Below are 17,461 nucleotides of genomic sequence, written 5' to 3'. Positions count from 1 at the left end.
AGATTGCGAATTGCGGCAAAGCACCTCTCACATCTCTATCTTGCCATCGCCTTGAAGGAGCTATGGTAAGGGCGCACACACACGATAAGTTAGCGGAGGAGCTTCCATCCATGTATTATGTGATAGCGGAACGGCGCCACCATCAAAAAATGTTCCAATGTGTGTGAAATCTTATGGGACTTAACTACTAAGGTCATCAATCCCTAAGCTTACACACTACCTAACCTAAATTATCCTAAGGACAAACACACACACCCATGGCCGAGGGAGGACTCGAACCTCCGCCGGGACCAGCCGCACAGTCCATGACTGCAGCGCCTTAGACCACTCGGCTAATCCCGCACGGCTGCGCCACCATCAGAGGACTTTGATTAATGATATTACGATCCGTGATGGGCGGCGTTTAGTTTCTCAACGCGATATAGGGTCTGCCCTCCACGCACATTATGTATTGCTGTAACCTGAACAACGTCACCACCCTGCTAACATTACGACGGTCTCCAGACTCTCCTTTGGTTCGGTTCCTGGGGATGCAATGATGGATCTACTACCGAAGGCCACAGAGGACGAATTCCATGATATTGTCACGTAGAAGAAGGTGTAATTAGATGAATGATGAAAACTGACTTCACTTAACGAAAGGTTTATTCATCAATTGCACATACAAGAGCGCGGAGCGAACTGCCTCCGGCCAGAACACATACGGTATATATACAGTTATAGAACATTCCAGTACAATGATTCTTAACATTTATGGAAAATTCTAGAATGTACTCGAACCGAATATAGAAAGTAAAATTTTACACTTCAGACGAGTTTTGAACTCATGACCCTCCATGCAACACTCTAGTAGTATCATAGCCACTACAGCACAGTGACTGTGCTACCGAGTTTCTCCTGCGACATTGCTCGCTCCTTAAGCGAACAGCGTCTCGGTGTTACGTCGTCCTAGTCCGGGAACGATTCATCAGTCCTGCATACTCCGACTCCCGATGACTGATGTTTGCCCTGGTGGTGATCTTCTTAGAACTTCCTTTGCCGCTTCGCTCTTCGTCACCTTTCCGCATGTTGCCTGTCACTGGAGCTTCGAATTTACCCTGGGTTGTAGGATCCTTATAGGGCTTTATTCGAAGGACGTGGACCGTATCTCTGATCTTTCGTCGTCTTGTGTCGAGGTCGAAGTCTTCAACTTCATAAGCAACATCAGACAACTGTTTTACAGTCTCATAAGGTCCAAAGTAGCGCCTGAGGAGCTTCTCAGAGAGACCCAGACGAGCTAACTGCCTAGCTTCCTCAGCTCTGGTTAACACCTGGCCAAAGGTTGCGTTTCATTGGCAGGACACTTAGAAGATTCAACAAGTCCACTAAAGAGACAGCTTACACCACACTCGTTCGTCCTCTGTTAGAATATTGCTGCGCGGTGTGGGATCCTTACCAAGTGGGATTGACGGAGGACATCGAAAGGGTGCAAAAAAGGGCAGCTCGTTTTGTATTATCACGTATTAGGGGAGAGAGTGTGGCAGATATGATACGCGAATTGGGATGGAAGTCATTAAAACAAAGACGTTTTTCGTCGCGGCGAGATCTGTTTACGAAATTTCAGTCACCAACTTTCTCTTCCGAATGCGAAAATATTTTGTTGAGCCCAACCTACATAGGTAGGAATGATCATCAAAATAAAATCAGAGAAATCAGAGCTCGAACAGAAAGGTTTAGGTGTTCGTTTTTCCCGCGCTCTGTTCGGGAGTGGAATGGTAGAGAGATAGTATGATTGTGGTTCGTTGAACCCTCTGCCAAGCACTTAAATGTGAATTGCAGAGTAGTCATGTAGATGTAGATGTAGCTCACCAGGCTGGTAGATAACAGGGCGATGGCTCGCGTCATACCTTCGGCGATCGTTTTCTTGAGCCTGCAGCGTGCGGAGTCGAGCTAACTGCCGAGCTTCCTCAGCTCTGGTTAACACCTGGCCGATGTAGTCGTCGTCCTGTTGGATCCTTAAGACCTGTCAACCAACAAAGTGAATGATTGTCTGTAACAACTGTGAATGGCCTTCCATAGAGATACTGTCGAAATTTGCACATGGTCCAGATCACAGCAAGACATTCTCTTTCTGTAATTGAGTAGTTTCTCTCGGTTTTGGTAAGTGTCCTAGAAGCATAGGCTCTAACCTTCTCTTTTTCATCCGAAATTTGCACCAGAACAGCACCGATCCCATACCCACTGGCATATGTGTGTAGTTCTGTAGGTGTTCTCTCATCATACAGACCAAGTACAGGGTCAGTCGTCAGAGCTTTTCGCAGCACATCAAAAGAATCTTGTTGAGTACCACCCCAGATAAATTTAGAGTCAGCTTTTAACAACTCTTGGAGTGACGTGGCTTTGATACGAAAGTCTTTGATAGAACGACGGTAATAAGAACATATTCCAAGGAAGCTTCTCACATCTCTAATACTTTTAGGAATAGGAAATTCCGTTATAGATCTCACCTTTTCTGGGTCTGGCCGCACACCTTCGTTTGACACAAGGTGTCCAAGTATTTTGATTTCTTTTGCTCCAAAGAGACACTTCCTTGGATTAAGTTTCAGTCCAATTTATTGGAGACACTTAAGAACGGCCCTCAGTCTTTTTGCGTGTTCATCAAATGTCTCTGAGAAAACTATAATGTCATCTAAATAACAAAGACACATCGTCCACTTCAGGTGACTTAGAAGATTATCCATCATCCGTTCAAAAGTTGCTGGTGCATTTACACAAACCAAACGGCATTACCTTAAACGCATACAGGCCCTCAGGGGTGATGAATGCAGTTTTCTCACGTTCAGCCTCATCTACTTCGGTTTGCCAGTATCCCTAGTACATGTCCATGGTTAAGAAAAACTTAGCCCCATTCAGACAATCTAGTGTACCGTCAATTGGAGGAAGGGGGTAAACGTCCTTTTTAGTTATCTTATTATGCTTCTTGTAATCATCACAAAAGCGCCAACTGCCATCCTTCTTCCTAATGAGAACCACTAGTGACGACCATGAGCTCTGTGAAGGCTGAATGATGTCATTCTTCATCATTTTCTCTACCTCGTCGCTAATTCTTAGACGTTCTGTTGCTGACACGCAGTATGCTCTCTGGTTTATTGGTTGATAGTCTCCAGTGCTAATCCGGTGCTTCACCGTCGATTTGTCTAATTTGCTCTTCACCTGTGGATTGAAGCATTCAGAGAACTCTTGAAGAATGGCAAGTAGCTTCTTCGGTTGTTCCTTAGTGAGATCTGATGATAGTCGAGCTAGAAGATCTTGTCTCGTAGTGGTAGCACCAATTTCGCCCACAGACTGGGCATGGGAGGTTTCTATGACCCTCTGCCATTCGGCATTTAAGGGCTCAGCGTTTGCTACTCACATGCGTCTTGGAAGGACCTGCGGTTCCCGGCGACAGTTTATTTAACTATCCACAATTCACCGAATCCGTTCTTAAACGAGACGGCAGAGGCTGGTGAGGTGTCAGGTCAGAGGGGTGTTCTGAACACAATTTCGACACAAAGCAGCTCAATAGGCTGTAGAGTGGAAGGGTTAGGCTAGCAATAGCACAGTGCATCACCATTGACTAGACACTCATTTATTGAACACATAAGTCAGGTATTACCCAAAAGGAACAAACAGTACAAATTACAAAATAATGTTCTTTTCCTTTAAGTCACTCAAACATTTAAACAGGCAAATAGCAATCATTTAACTGAAAGCCTTTTAATAAAGCAAGACTAGAAAATTTGAATGATGAGTTAAAATCATATTTAAATAGGATCTGACCAAGCACATATTTTAAAACGAAATACTTCCTTTAAGGAACCAGCGATCAAAATTAATTACATAATCCTCAACAACCATATTACACCGAAGACATTTAAGATTAAACAGTTATATATAACATCAGAGAGCTGCAGTCCCAAGTTTTAAGCAGCACGTTTCAGATGGACTGCACTGCAACAGTACAATACAAGTCCCTCAGAGGATCTCCCCACACAGGAAGTTATAGCTGCAATCGACAAAATATCAACATCATTCCATGTCCAGACCTAAAACAAACTAAAGCTCACTTAAGTTTGGTATAGTTAATTCCCTTTCAACACAACATACATCACAAGTCTAGCGCTAGGACGGCACCGACACCCCGCAATTTAGCACGCGAAAAACTACAGCGATGCACTCATCACGTATCCTTACAAAATCCAAGAACAGAGAACCGGCTCCCCAATAGCGGAACATTTAACCACGCGCAGCGTGCGGGTTTGTGGGATGCTGATCTCGCCCTTAACCTCACCACCAGTTAAAATACTAGTCAGCCTACAATCTTGAACCACCATACACATTCCTTCAGTTACTACACATAAAGCCAATGTGATAGGCAAACAGACCAGCATATGATAAAAGGTTAAGCAATTTCCTTACTAGACAACCCTTATTAATAGTAGCCGTAATTTTTTTTTAAACGTGAGCACACCCACAATCAAAAAACAAACGACGCCAATCATAAAGACAGTAGCACATAAGCAAGTAGCAATGGTAACTTCTGCTTAGATTGGCTACAAATCAGCGCGTGATTTAACACACCAGAGAATAGTCTTTACAACATAACCATCAATATCATAGCAATTTACTCACACGTGTACTCCCCCACGATTTCGATTCGCAAAGCCATAGACAAAACGTGGAGAACGTATCACTTATACCAACATAATGGTGCTCCCTCGGTTACCCCAAATAACTGACTCCCTTAGTTGCACAGCAAAGAACCAGACATAATGAAACCACCACAGTTTTCGCCTCTAAACTGTCACAGTACAAGTGAGACTCAATCACAAATGTAATTTTACATCACCAGTTCCCGTATAGTCAATACAAGCGCCTGATTTTCACCCCTTTATAACGGCAGGCAGCAACATCGTACGGAAAAGAGTGTAGACACAATTCTCTTCTTCGAAAGCAGCCACCGCAACTCTCGGGAACCACTGGGACATCCAATGCAAAAATCGTTACTCCTTCACACAAATTACAGGACGCCCGCTTCCCGCTGCTTGCTACGGCGCCTTCCGTTCAGAGCCAACTTGTATATCTCCGGTCCCACACTCGCTGCGTCAACCCGACAACCGTCTTCCACCACGTCCCGGAGCACCCCCCCCCCCCCACCCCCACCGCCCACAGGACCTCGCCTCGTTACTCCTTGCGTAGGCCCCAGAGGGCGCTGCTTACCGCCCTCACCGAGGCAGGAAAGATAACCCACCAGAGTGGCACTATCGATATGAGCCGCCACAGCTCAGCTGGGATGACCAAGCTATTCTTTAGTGGTATGCTTCTCTTACATTCCACTACAAGATCCATGGGTTGATGCATGGCATGACACATGACAGTAACCTTTCTAGCACTGGCTGCAGGAATGATCACTTCATCCAGCACACATAGTTTTCACACACTCGGATGTGCGTCTTCCTGTCCACAGTATCTTATCTTGTCTAGCATAATCTTCGAGCGACCACAATCTATAATTGCCTGAGAAGCTTTCAAAAAGTCCCATCCAAGAATGACGTCATGACTACACTCTAGTAAGACGATGAATTCTAAGGACTGTGTATGGCCACTTATACCCACACGAATGACACATCTTCCTGTAGCTTTTTCATATTTCCCAATAGCCACCTTCAGCAGAGATGTTTTGCTGTCGACGAATGCGGTTTACTGCAACTGGCGACGGTACTTCTGCGAAATGACTGAATATGATGCTCCAGAGTCCGCAAGAGCTTGGGCTGGTCGGCCATCCATGAGGATATCGACGTACCTTCCTATCATTTTTGTAGTGATCGATGGCGGAGGATTTTTCTCTTCGGCGGCCTCACCTCCAAGGAAGGTCGCACCCTAGAGTTCTCCAGGTTGCGGCGGCTAGGTGATCGGATGGAGTTTCTAAACGGCTATGGAGACCTTGATCGGCGTGTTGGGGAGCGTCCTCTCCAGCGGATAGTTTCTGGCGATGGTGACCTACGCCGTCCTGCACCCACATCTTCTTGTTCATCTTCGTCGTCCCAGACTTGACGTCGGCTAAGATCGGTCTGCTGTCTTCTGGCGCGGGCGTCATCAAATATCCGCCACCTTTCTCGACAATAGCGCACCATATCTCCCTTCGTTCGCAGTGGAAACATACTGGTTGGTTATCCTGGGTCCTCCAGACGTCTTCTTTGGTGCCCAAACAGGTTCCTCATTCGGCATTGTAGGAACGTAATTTCACCTGGGTCTCACTTTTTCACCGTTTTAAAGGGAAATGAAGGACGAGAGATATGGGTTCAATGTCTGTTCCACTTCCTCCCTTAGGACCTCCTGAAGCGTCTCGGTTTTTTGCTCGCCGTGCAATCCAAATGCCTTCTGAACTTCCTCTCTCACTATCTGACGAAGGACACTTGTGAATTCAGTTCCTTCCTCCATCCCAGACATCGATGCGACGTTTGGAAGCCGCTCAAACTTCTTACGTGTAATTCTTTTTTGATGCACCGTCTCGATATACTGGCACCATTTTATGAAGTCGTCTGCTGTCGAAACCTCCTTCAGGAGTAGAGCTAGATACATGTCCTCAGCAACACCCTTCATGAGATGTGCAACCTTATATTCCTCCTTCATTCTAGGATCCACTATTTTACACAGCTCCAAGACGTCTTGAATGTAGAATGCTGTAGTTTCTCCTGGACGCTGTGCCCTGCACTTTCATTTATCTTCAGCCTTGCACTTCTATCGTTGCGTGTCGCCGAAATACTTGCGCAGTTCAGCCTGTAATACTTCCCAGTTTGTGAACTTCTCCTCGTTTTTCTCATACCATTGCTTGGCTGTGCCCTAAAAGCAGAAAAATACGTTAGCCAGACAGACGGTGTCATCCCATTTGTTAAATTTAGCTATACTCTCATATACCTTCAGCCACTTGTTTGGATCTTGGACATCGTTACCAGACAACCCAGAAGGATGTCTCATGTGGTGGCACACAGTTGCTGTCATCGTGACGTCCTCTTCTTCTTCTGTCTCCGATAGATTGCGATCTGTTGAATATGGCTCGAACTCGGGTTTCTCGCCACGTAAACAGCGGCTCTGACGTGGCCTGATTGTTGCCACTGCGTCGTCGATAATGTGCGCTATCACAAGTTCCAAAACCCGGCACCTCCACCAGAATAATGTCACGTAGAAGAAGGTGTAATTAGATGTATGACGAACACTAACTTCACTTAACGAAGGTTTATTCAGCACTTGCACATAAAAGAGTGCGGAGCGAACTGCCTCCGGCCAGAACACATACGGTATATATACAGTTATAGAACATTCCAGTACAATGATTCTTGAAATTTGTAGATACTTCTAGAATGTACTCGAACGGAATACAGAAATTAAAATTATACAGTGTAGGTGAGTTTTGAATACACGACCCTGCAGAAGCACTACACCACGGTGACTGTGCTACGCAGCTTCTTCTGCAACAATATTATCGAGGCGGGTATTACGAACAGCTCGCCTGGTCCTGACGGCCTTCCGCAGGAGATTTACTGGACATTTCATCCGTGTAGGCGGAAATTTTTCAGGACCTTACGTCACCTCTCGCACTGATCCCAGACGGTTTCCTCGATGGTTTAGTAATTCCCATCCACAAGCCTCGTGGTAACTCACGGATATGCGATTACCTCCCTTTGACGTTGCTCAACAGCAACACAAAGCTGTTTTATATGAATCCGTGGTATCCGTTCTTTCGGACCTGCAACTGTGATACATTATATGTAAATTGAAGGTGGAGAGGGGGAGAAAGGAAAGGAAGAGATTACTGATGTCAGCTGCATCGCAGACATTTCGCGGAATCAGCTGCGACGAGCGAAAATTTTTACCGGATCGGGATTCGAAGCCAGGATCTCCTGCTTACCAGGTTCGTTAACCACTGCGCCATCTGATACACAGTGTTATCGCAGCTGCGCGGACTATCTTGGCACGCTTCACAGCCGAACCGCATTCCCATTGAACGCTACCTATCTGCAGTCCCTGTCCATTTCCTCCATGCTCGCAACTCTGAGATTCCCGATGGAGCTCGGACGAACTTGTGCATCCACACTGAAAAAGGTGGATCCGTTGCCCATGTAGGCGAATCAGTTATATGAATACGCCGTGTTTGTTTTTTCGGTAATGTCCGAAAGGACAGACACCACGCATTGATGTAACTGTTTCGCCTCGATGGGCAACGAATCCACGACATTCAATGCGGACGCACAATTACACTACTGGCCATTAAAATTGCTACACCAAGAAGTAATGCAGATGATAAACGGGCATTCATTGGACAAATATCTTATACTAGAACTGACATGTGATTACATTTTCACGCAATTTGGATTAATAGATCCTTAGAAATCAGTCCCTCTGGCAGTAATAACGGCCTTGATACGCCTGGGCATTGAGTCAAACAAAGCTTGGATGGCGTGCACAGGTACAGCTGCCCATGCAGCTTCAACATGATACCACAGTTCATCAAGAGTAGTGAATGGCGTATGGTGACGAGCCAGTTGCTCGGCCACCACTGACCAGACGATTTCAATTGGTGAGAGATCTGGAGCATCTGCTGGCCTGGGCAGCAGTCGAACATTTTCTGTATCCAGAAAGGCCCATACAGGACCTGCAACATGTGGTCGTGCATTATCCCGCTGAAATGTAGGGTTTCGCAGGTATCGAATGAAGGGTAGAGCCACGGGTCGTAACACATCTGAAATGTAACGTCCACTGTTCAAAGTGCCGTCAATGCGAACAAGAGGTGAACGAGACGTGTAACCAATGGCACCCCATACCATCACGTCGGGTGATGCGCCAGTATGGCGATGACGAATACACGCTTCCAATGTGCATTCACCACGATGTCGCCAAACACGGATGCGACCAGCATGATGCTTTAAACAGAACCTGGATTCATCAGAAAAAATGACTTTTTGCCATTCGTGCACCCAGGTTCGTGGTTGAGTACACCATCGCAGGCGCTCCTGTCTGTGATGGAGCGTCAAGGGTAACTGCAGTCATGGTCTCCGAGCTGATAGTCCATGCTGTTGCAAATGTCGTCGAACTGTTCGCGCAGATGGTTGTTGTCTTGCAAACTTCCCCATCTGTTGACTCAGGGATCGAGACGTGGCTGCACGATCCGTTACAGCCATGCGGATAAGATGCCTATCATATCGACTACTGTTGATACGAGGCCGTTGGGATCCAGCACGGCGTTCCGTATTACCCTCCTGAACCCACCGATTCCATATTCTGCTAACAGTCATTGGATCTCGACCAAGGCGAGCAGCAATGTCGCGATACGATAAACCGCAATTGCGATAGGCTACAATCCGACCTTTATCAAAGTCGGAAACGCGATGGTACGCATTTCTCCTACTTACGCGAGGCATCACAACAACGCTTCACCAGGCAACGCCGGTCAATTGCTGTTTGTGTATGAGAAATCGGTTGGAAACTTTCTTCATGTCAACACGTTGTAGGTGTCGCCAGCGGCGCCAACCTTGTGTGAATGCTCTGAAAAGCTAATCATTTGCATATCACAGCATCTTCTTCCTGTCGGTTAAATTTCGCGTCTATAGCACGTCATCTTCGTGGTGTATCAATTTTAATGGCCAATAGTGTACGTCAGACCTCCTGCGGGAATCTCTAAGTAGCGAGTATATTAAACATAGACAGGGACTGCGGATAAACGGCGCTAGGTGGGAGTGTGGGGTTGGCCGAGAGGCGTGCCATAATCGTTAGCGCAGGTGTGATAAACATTGTGTTCGAGTGGCGCAATGATTAACGCAACTGTCAAGTAAGGAGGAGATCCCGGTTTCGAATCCTAGTTCGGCACACATTTTCACTCGCCTCCGCTGATGCCGCACACAGCCTCATGAAGTTGATATCAACAATCCTTTCCCTTTCCTTACGTTTCTCCTCCCTCCTCCATCTGTTAACATCATTTAACAGTATTGCACTAAAATTAAAAATGTGTGTCTTTGATTCATTTCGACTGTTCGTGGAACACGACTAATGTAATGTGGTTGCAGGCGCACAGGCGCTGGAGATCCGCACTGACGCGGGCGTGCTGAGCCACTGGCGGGATCTGGAGCGCACCGGCACGCTCACCTTTCTGTCCCCGCAGCAGACGACGCTGTTCCAGCGGAGTGGCCGCGTCGGCGACTCCATAGTCGTGCCCATGGTGCCGCACCTCGGCCTGTTCCGTAGCGGACGCGTCGCTCCTCTCGCCTGCACCGCCATTGAGCTTCCTCTCAAGGTAATTCTTTTTTTTTTTTCGCAGGAAGTATGAGTAATAACGCCGCACAGTGGGCCAACAGGTTTCAAAACCTATATGGTTGTTGTCTTGCAAACTTCCCCATCTGTTGACTCAGGGATCGAGAGGTGGCTGCACGATCCGTTACAGCCATGCGGATAAGATGCCTATCATATCGACTACTGGTGATACGAGGCCGTTGGGATCCAGCACGGCGTTCCGTATTACCCTCCTGAACCCACCGAATGCTCTGATATTATCGGAAATAGTTGGCTACAAAATTTCCGCTGAGTGGCTCCAATTTTGTAAATGACTCTCCTACTACCTTAATAGCATATTAACGTGTCCAGCCAGCCGGTGTGGCCGTGCGGTTCTAGGCGCTTCAGTCTGGAACCGCGTGACCGCTACGGTCGCAGGTTCGAATCCTGCCTCGGGCATTGGTGTGTGTGATGTCCAGTTAGGTTTACGTAATTCGAAGTTCTAAGTGACTGATGACCACAGATGTGTCCAAGGAATGTAAGAGAGCACAGTTTTCTAGGATTTATATCCATTTTTCTATTATTTCCAGGTTTTGAAGCGAATTGGCTCATTTTGCTCCGTCACAATTTTTTCGTGTTTCAGTGAATCACATGACGCATTTCAGACCTTGTACGTCGATCGTCAGTTGTAAATCATCTTAATAAATTATTTACTTATGTTCTTGAGTTAGGTGATGCTAAATGTAAGTTCCTGGTATGAAAAGATTACATGTTAGGCTCTCTGTTTCGTGAATCTAATGACGGAAAATATAATGGAAAACAGTGAAAAAGTTCAGCGAAAAAAACAATGAGTAACGTTTTTAACGTTTTAATACCAGCAGACGTTGGTTTATCCATTCTATAATCACACATCACGTTACTCAAGGCGAACACTTGCTTATACGAGGGGCGTTCAGAAAGTAAGCTCCGATCGGTCGCGAAATGGAAACGACTATGACAATCCGATAAAGCTTTGCACAGATGTGTTGGGTAGTGTCTCTAGTATAACCCCAGTTAGCATCACGTCGCTCTTCTCATTTCTGAGCTCGCAGTGAGTGCGTAAAGATGTCTAGAAAATAGTGTCTGCCGCCAAGTACGAGGGCCTGGTGAGAAATTTCGCCTGAAGCTATGCAGCTAACATTACATAACTGTCGTGCTGTTTCTTCTTCAAGACAATTCTCAGCCGCATTCTGCAGGGGCAATGAAGATGCTCCTGCATCGTTTTCAAATGGAAATGTGAGATTACCCACAATACAGTCCGCAATTGTCTCCCCCTGAGTTTCATCTCTGGTCACATGAACCGCTGTCTTTGAAGACAACATTTTGACACAGACAACGAGGTGTAGGCCAGCGTGGAGAATTGGCGGAAAGCACTGGCGGCTGCCTTCTATGATGAGGCTATTGAAAAGTTGGTACAACGCTATGACAAAAGTCTAAGTCAGAACGGCGACTACGTAGAGAAGTAGCTGAAAGGTGTAGCTAATTGTTACAAGTAAAACATTTCTGATGTTCACTGTGGTTTCAATTTGGCAATCAATCGGAGCTTACTTTCTGAACAGGCCTCGTACATTTCAAAACAATTCAGAAAGGTAGTTTAACATGGGGTCACCAGAGATGGATTTTATCATGCATTGCCAAGGATGCGAGTTTTACGTACGCAAAGAAATAATTATAAAAAATGCCTTTAAAATTACTAACGTAACTAGGGCTGTATTTAACCTGGATTCAGGTTTTTTGATTTTTTGGAGGTGTATTTTATTTATTTACACGTCAAGTTCCGTAGGAACAAATTGAGGAGCAAATCTTCAAGGTCATGGAACGTGTCAGTACATGAAATTACAACATAAAAGTAGTAACAGATAAAAATAAAATGTTTATAAACCCGAAAAAAGTCAGTCCATAAGTTTAAGTAAACGCAATCAACAATACAACAAGAATCAGCTTAATTTTTCAAGGAACTCCTCGACAGAACAGAAGGTGTCAGCCATGAGGAAACTCTCCAGTTTCGATTTGAAAGCAAGTGGTTTACTGCTAATGTTTGAATTCGAGTGGTAGCCTATTGAAAATGAATGCAGCAGTATACGTTACACCTATCTGCACAAGAGTTAAGGAAGTCCGATCCAAATGCAGGTTTGATTTCTGCCGAGTATTAACCGAGTAAAAGTAGCTTATTCTTGGGAATGAGCTAATATTGTTAACACGAAATGACAGTAAGGAATATATATATTGAGAGGCCCCTTTTAGAATGGGAAGAGTTACCCCAAAATATAATACCATACGACATAAGCGAATGAAAATAAGCGAAGTAGACTAATTTTCGTGTCGAACGATCATTCACTTCAGATATCGTTCGAATAGTAAAAACGGCAGCATTAAGTCTTTGAACAAGATCCTGAACGTGGGCTTTCCACGACAGTTAAAGCAGCAGCTATTTATATATTTAGCTGGTTCATTCATTGCAAACTTGGAAATTGTTGCTGTCTTCTGCTTCTTTCAAATCGAGAACCCATCTACTTCGTACTTGTTATTGACTCAGTGGTATGTTTTACGAAAGTACTTAAGAAGTTTCCCCAATGCTAAGTAAATATGCTGGTTGTGCGAAATGTGTTCTAATTTGTGTGAAAAAGTACGATTCACTGCCATAAAAGTAAACCTGTTCCCATTCTCTTGGAAATAGCTGAACCAAAGAGGAAAAACACCAGCAGGAATATGCCCATACCAGTACCAGATTTTATATTTCTTCTGCATACGTGCTTTATTTGAAGACATACTTATTTGGAAAAGAAGTCTCCTAAACTAACTAGTTTGCAAATTTTCTTTTATAGATTTAGTGAGACTAAGTCACCTTTTAATTCTTTCTCACATGTGTCTGTCTTCTTTACGTTTTTGTTCTGAGTGATAGTCTGTTTTCCCCAGATAATTAATGTGTTTTGAATATTCACTTGCATTTCTGTGTTTCATGCTTAATTTGTAAATTATTGATAGTTACAAGTCCCAGAAGAAGAAGAAACATGAAACTAATGATAAAATGTTTGCAAAAGGCAGCACACGAACCATAATTATCGTATCTGGAAATCCACCTAGTCATCCACTACTAAGGACATTGCCCACTACATCACAGTGATGATGTACAATTAAAACTTTATCCTGTATCGTACATCTCTTGAAATCTTGAAACACCAATGTCTCATTATCTGTCATTTAACATCAATATATTGTGCCTTTTCGAGGGATCCTCCATGTGCTACTATTTTGGGACAGCATTTATTTATAGGACATAAGTTATAATGTGGTTATAATATAAAACACACAAAAAACGATCTTGATAAAATCCAATGTGGTATCACTCAGCTGCTTCAGCTTAAGTATATCTTCGAGAGGAGCGCATCCCCAGTACCTCTCATAATGTACAATGGGCCAACTTAGTGCTTTTCGCATTAGACTTTTAAGCTTTGACTGCGCCAAAATGTTATTTTCAGTGCCTAGAGCCATATTTTGTCAAATAAAAATTCGTAAAAAATTTTAAGTTTCAGGCATTTTCCTTATTTTTATGCAGTTGAACATGTTTTGTTGTTAGGACGAAGTGTCTGACCGTGAAATGACTCTGCACGTGGCCACCTATATTAGGCGTCCGTGATCTGTAGTGATTCTATGCTGAAGACCGGGAATACCCTGGCTGTGAGGTTTTGGTGTCGTTCAGTCGGCTCACTGTATAGGGTATGATAAGAGTGTTTGTTTTGCTTTTAAGTTAAAGTATTGTGACTGTGATAAGTGAAAACTGAGTTTTCTGTTTCAAAAGAACAGTTACATTCAGTGATATAAGTCAAGTGGGTTGTTGTTGTTGGGTTGTTTTTGGGGAAGGAGACCAGACAGCGAGGTCATCGGTCTCATCGGATTAGGGAAGGACGGGGAAGCAAGTCGGCCGTGCCCTTTGAAAGGAACCATCCCGGCGTTTGCCTGTAGCGATTTAGGGAAATCACGGAAAACCTAAATCAGGATGGCCGGACGCGGGATTGAACCGCCGTCCTCCCGAATGCGAGTCCAGTGTTTAACCTCTGCGCCACCTCGCTCGGTAAGTCAAGTGGGACTCAATCGAAGATTTTAAATATTAGTTGAAACCTGTCACAGCCAGTGGTATCAAAGTTCAGTGCCTTCACTGCCACGTTGAATTTTACGCTAGGTTAGGTAATATCAGAAGACACAGTGTTACTAAAAAACACACTCAGGAAGTTCAGGCCTCTGTTATTCCTAAGTCTCAAAAGCTATTAGATTTTAATCTGGATAATGCTGATGAAAAATTAGAAGCTGCGCACAAAGCCGAAGGATTGCAGTACCTTGTTGCATTGTTACATGTGATCATCTTGGTGAACTGTGTAAATGGACGTTTTGTGATTCCAAACCGCCATCGGTATGAAGTTGCATTGTGCAAACCCCACAAAATTAATAAAAGCTGTTTTAGAACCACACTTTACACATGAACTGCATAAAGACATTGGACAAAAAAGTTTAATGTAATTCTGGATGAATCTACCGATATCAATGACCATAAACATTTAGGGGCTGTAGTGCGCTATTTCAGCAAAAAACAAAATTACATTACTCGTACATCAACATTTCTTGGATTAATTAGTTTGGAAAATGCTAATGTAAGGGATATGACTGATGCATTAGTTGCGCTAATTGAGAAGAAAAAACTTAACTCAGCTTATATTATTGGTGTTGGTACAGATAATGCATCAGTGATATGTGGTACCAATAACGGTGTCTTTAAAATTCTAAAAGGTGAGTATGGGTCACCACATTTAATATTTATTCGTTGTGTATGTAGTTACCTGCAGTTAAGTGTATCACATGCATCTCAGGAAACTCTTCCATGACGTATTGAATTCCTGACAAGGACGTACCCGAAGGACGTCCAGGGTGTCCGGACCCCCTGTAACCCAAACGAAATTACCTAGTTGCCGTGTAGTGAAACTGAAAGATGTAACAGGCAATCGAAAAGTTTCAGTTTGAGGACGTTGCTGCAGCGTATATGCAACGAAATGTAACCCCGATGCGGGTATATAAGAACCGACATATGGGCAAAGGGTTAGTGTGGCATTCGCGTCTTGCCGACTTGCGTGAGGTAAATGCGGAAATGTGAATTATGGTGACGTTATTACAAAATGTGTCCAAACAGGACCAACATGTTGTTATTCTTTTCTTGGCTACCGTAGGACAGAGTGGTAGACATCCATCGGAGAATGAAGAATGTGTAAGGGGCAGCATGTCTTCATAAAAGAGCCGTTGTGGAATGGTGCGACAAGGGGTGCCGCTGCTTCGTGATATCGCACGTCTCCCCACCACAAAACGTCGTAAAGCAGAAGTTACACCAATTCAAGTGGGAGACACTCGAGCAGCCGCCCTATTTTCCTGATCTCTACCAATGCAATTACCACGCCTTCGGTCCCTTAAAAAATACCTTGAAGCGTCGACGACTCGTGTGGACGAGGATGCGCAGCAGGCAGTTACCGACTTCTTCTAACGAAAAACAGCAGGACACGATGTTTTACCAAATGGGTATTTTCAATGTGGTGGATCGATGGGATGAGTGCCTCAATGCCCACGGCGATTTTGCCTCAGTGGATTACCGATTCTGGACTGAATGGTCTTCGAATGGAAACTTTTTGATCGCCCTTTATATTTTCATTTTAGTCATTCGACGAAAAAGGGAGACACACTGTCTATAGTCAGCAATGCCATCTATAGATTTCAGCTATAGATATATCCATAGCACTATCTGTTATCACCTACCGGTACTTTAGTCTAGACTAACTATTGTACATTGTTGACCTCAGTTCAAAAATGGCTCAAATGGCTCTGAACACTATGGGACTTAACTTCTGAGGTCATCAGTCCCCTAGAACTTAGAACTACTTAAACCTAACTAACCTAAGGACATCACACACATCCATGCCCGAGGCAGGATTCGAACCTGCGACCATAGCGGTCGAGCGGCTCCAGACTGCAGCGCCTAGATCTGCTCGGCCACTCTGGCCGGCCTGACCTCAGTTCAGTTGCTGTTTTGTTAATCAGTTCAGTTATTCCTTGCAATTGAATTTAATGTAAGTGCTGCTGTTTATTGTTTTTGTGCAGTATGCTGTACGGGTATTTTCTAATTACGGATAGGATTGCAACAGGAAAGAAGAAGAAAATCGATTTTGATTCGTCCAGTAGTGTTATGATAGGTCAAAAACATCTATGTTCAACTATAATAGCCAAATTATCTACATTTAGCAGTTTAATGTTAGTAGTGGAGTCATTATATGATGTCTAGTACAACACTGGGGTTGCAGTACTTCACTATTTTACAGGGCAGTGGAGCAGTAAACGACATTAGTGCATAAAAGTACACTTGGTTTTGCCTGTGTCGCCAAAACATCACGTTGATCGATAAAAATATCGCCCTAACGGCGGTAGTTGCATTTCTATAAAAAATTTGCTCAAAATTATATTATTATGAGCCCTATTGGCCTAATGTCGTTCAAGCTGATCATCCAGGTAGTACTCAGTTATGATCCGGTTACGATACGGAGCGATGGAAAGGGGTTTGTGGAGACTGGAAGGGGTATGTGATGATAGCATTTAGCATCGTTTCAAAAAGATTTTTTCAGCGAACTGCTTCAATTCGTCCAAGCTGACTGCGTCCTGCATATCCTACCCCCTTTCGTCCAAAATCTACTTACGCTTTTGCAATACGAAGGAACATACACAACTAAAGGAAGAACATGCAACATCATAATTCTATCCTTTGTTGTGAAGCATTTTATTTTATTTGAAAAGAGTGTCTATCTATCTATCTATATCCGAATCCCGCTCCAGCTACTGCCGGGTCTGGGTGCTGACGTGTCCTCTTCAAAAAAAAAAAAAAAAGAAAAAAAAAAGAGGTTCAAATGGCTCTGAGCACTATGGGACTTAACATCAGTCTTCATTAGTCCCCTAGAACTTAGAACTACTTAAACCTAACTAACCTAAGGACATCACACTCATCCATGCCCGAGGCAGGATTCGAACCTGCGACCGTAGCAGTGACTGAGCGCCTAGAACCGCTAGACCACCGCGGCCGGCCCTCTCCATTTGGCTCGGTCCTCCCACCACTTTT

At 44.3% G+C, this 17,461-nt stretch overlaps 1 protein-coding gene across 1 annotated transcript in view; it reads left to right on the top strand.

Moving 5' to 3' along the window:
• Positions 1–17,461, top strand: part of LOC126249574 (intracellular coagulation inhibitor 3-like) — a 200,968-nt gene that overhangs the window by 131,677 nt on the left and 51,830 nt on the right. Inside the window, exon 5 of the mRNA XM_049951239.1 lies at positions 10,080–10,306. Within this exon, the coding sequence (XP_049807196.1) occupies positions 10,080–10,306 (227 nt within the window). The remainder of the gene's footprint in view (positions 1–10,079; positions 10,307–17,461) is intronic.

The sequence above is a fragment of the Schistocerca nitens genome, chromosome 3 (assembly GCF_023898315.1).
Source record: "Schistocerca nitens isolate TAMUIC-IGC-003100 chromosome 3, iqSchNite1.1, whole genome shotgun sequence".
Lineage (NCBI taxonomy): Eukaryota > Metazoa > Arthropoda > Insecta > Orthoptera > Acrididae > Schistocerca > Schistocerca nitens.
Note: the sequence above shows the minus strand (reverse complement) of the source record. Positions and strands in the feature narration are given on the sequence as shown.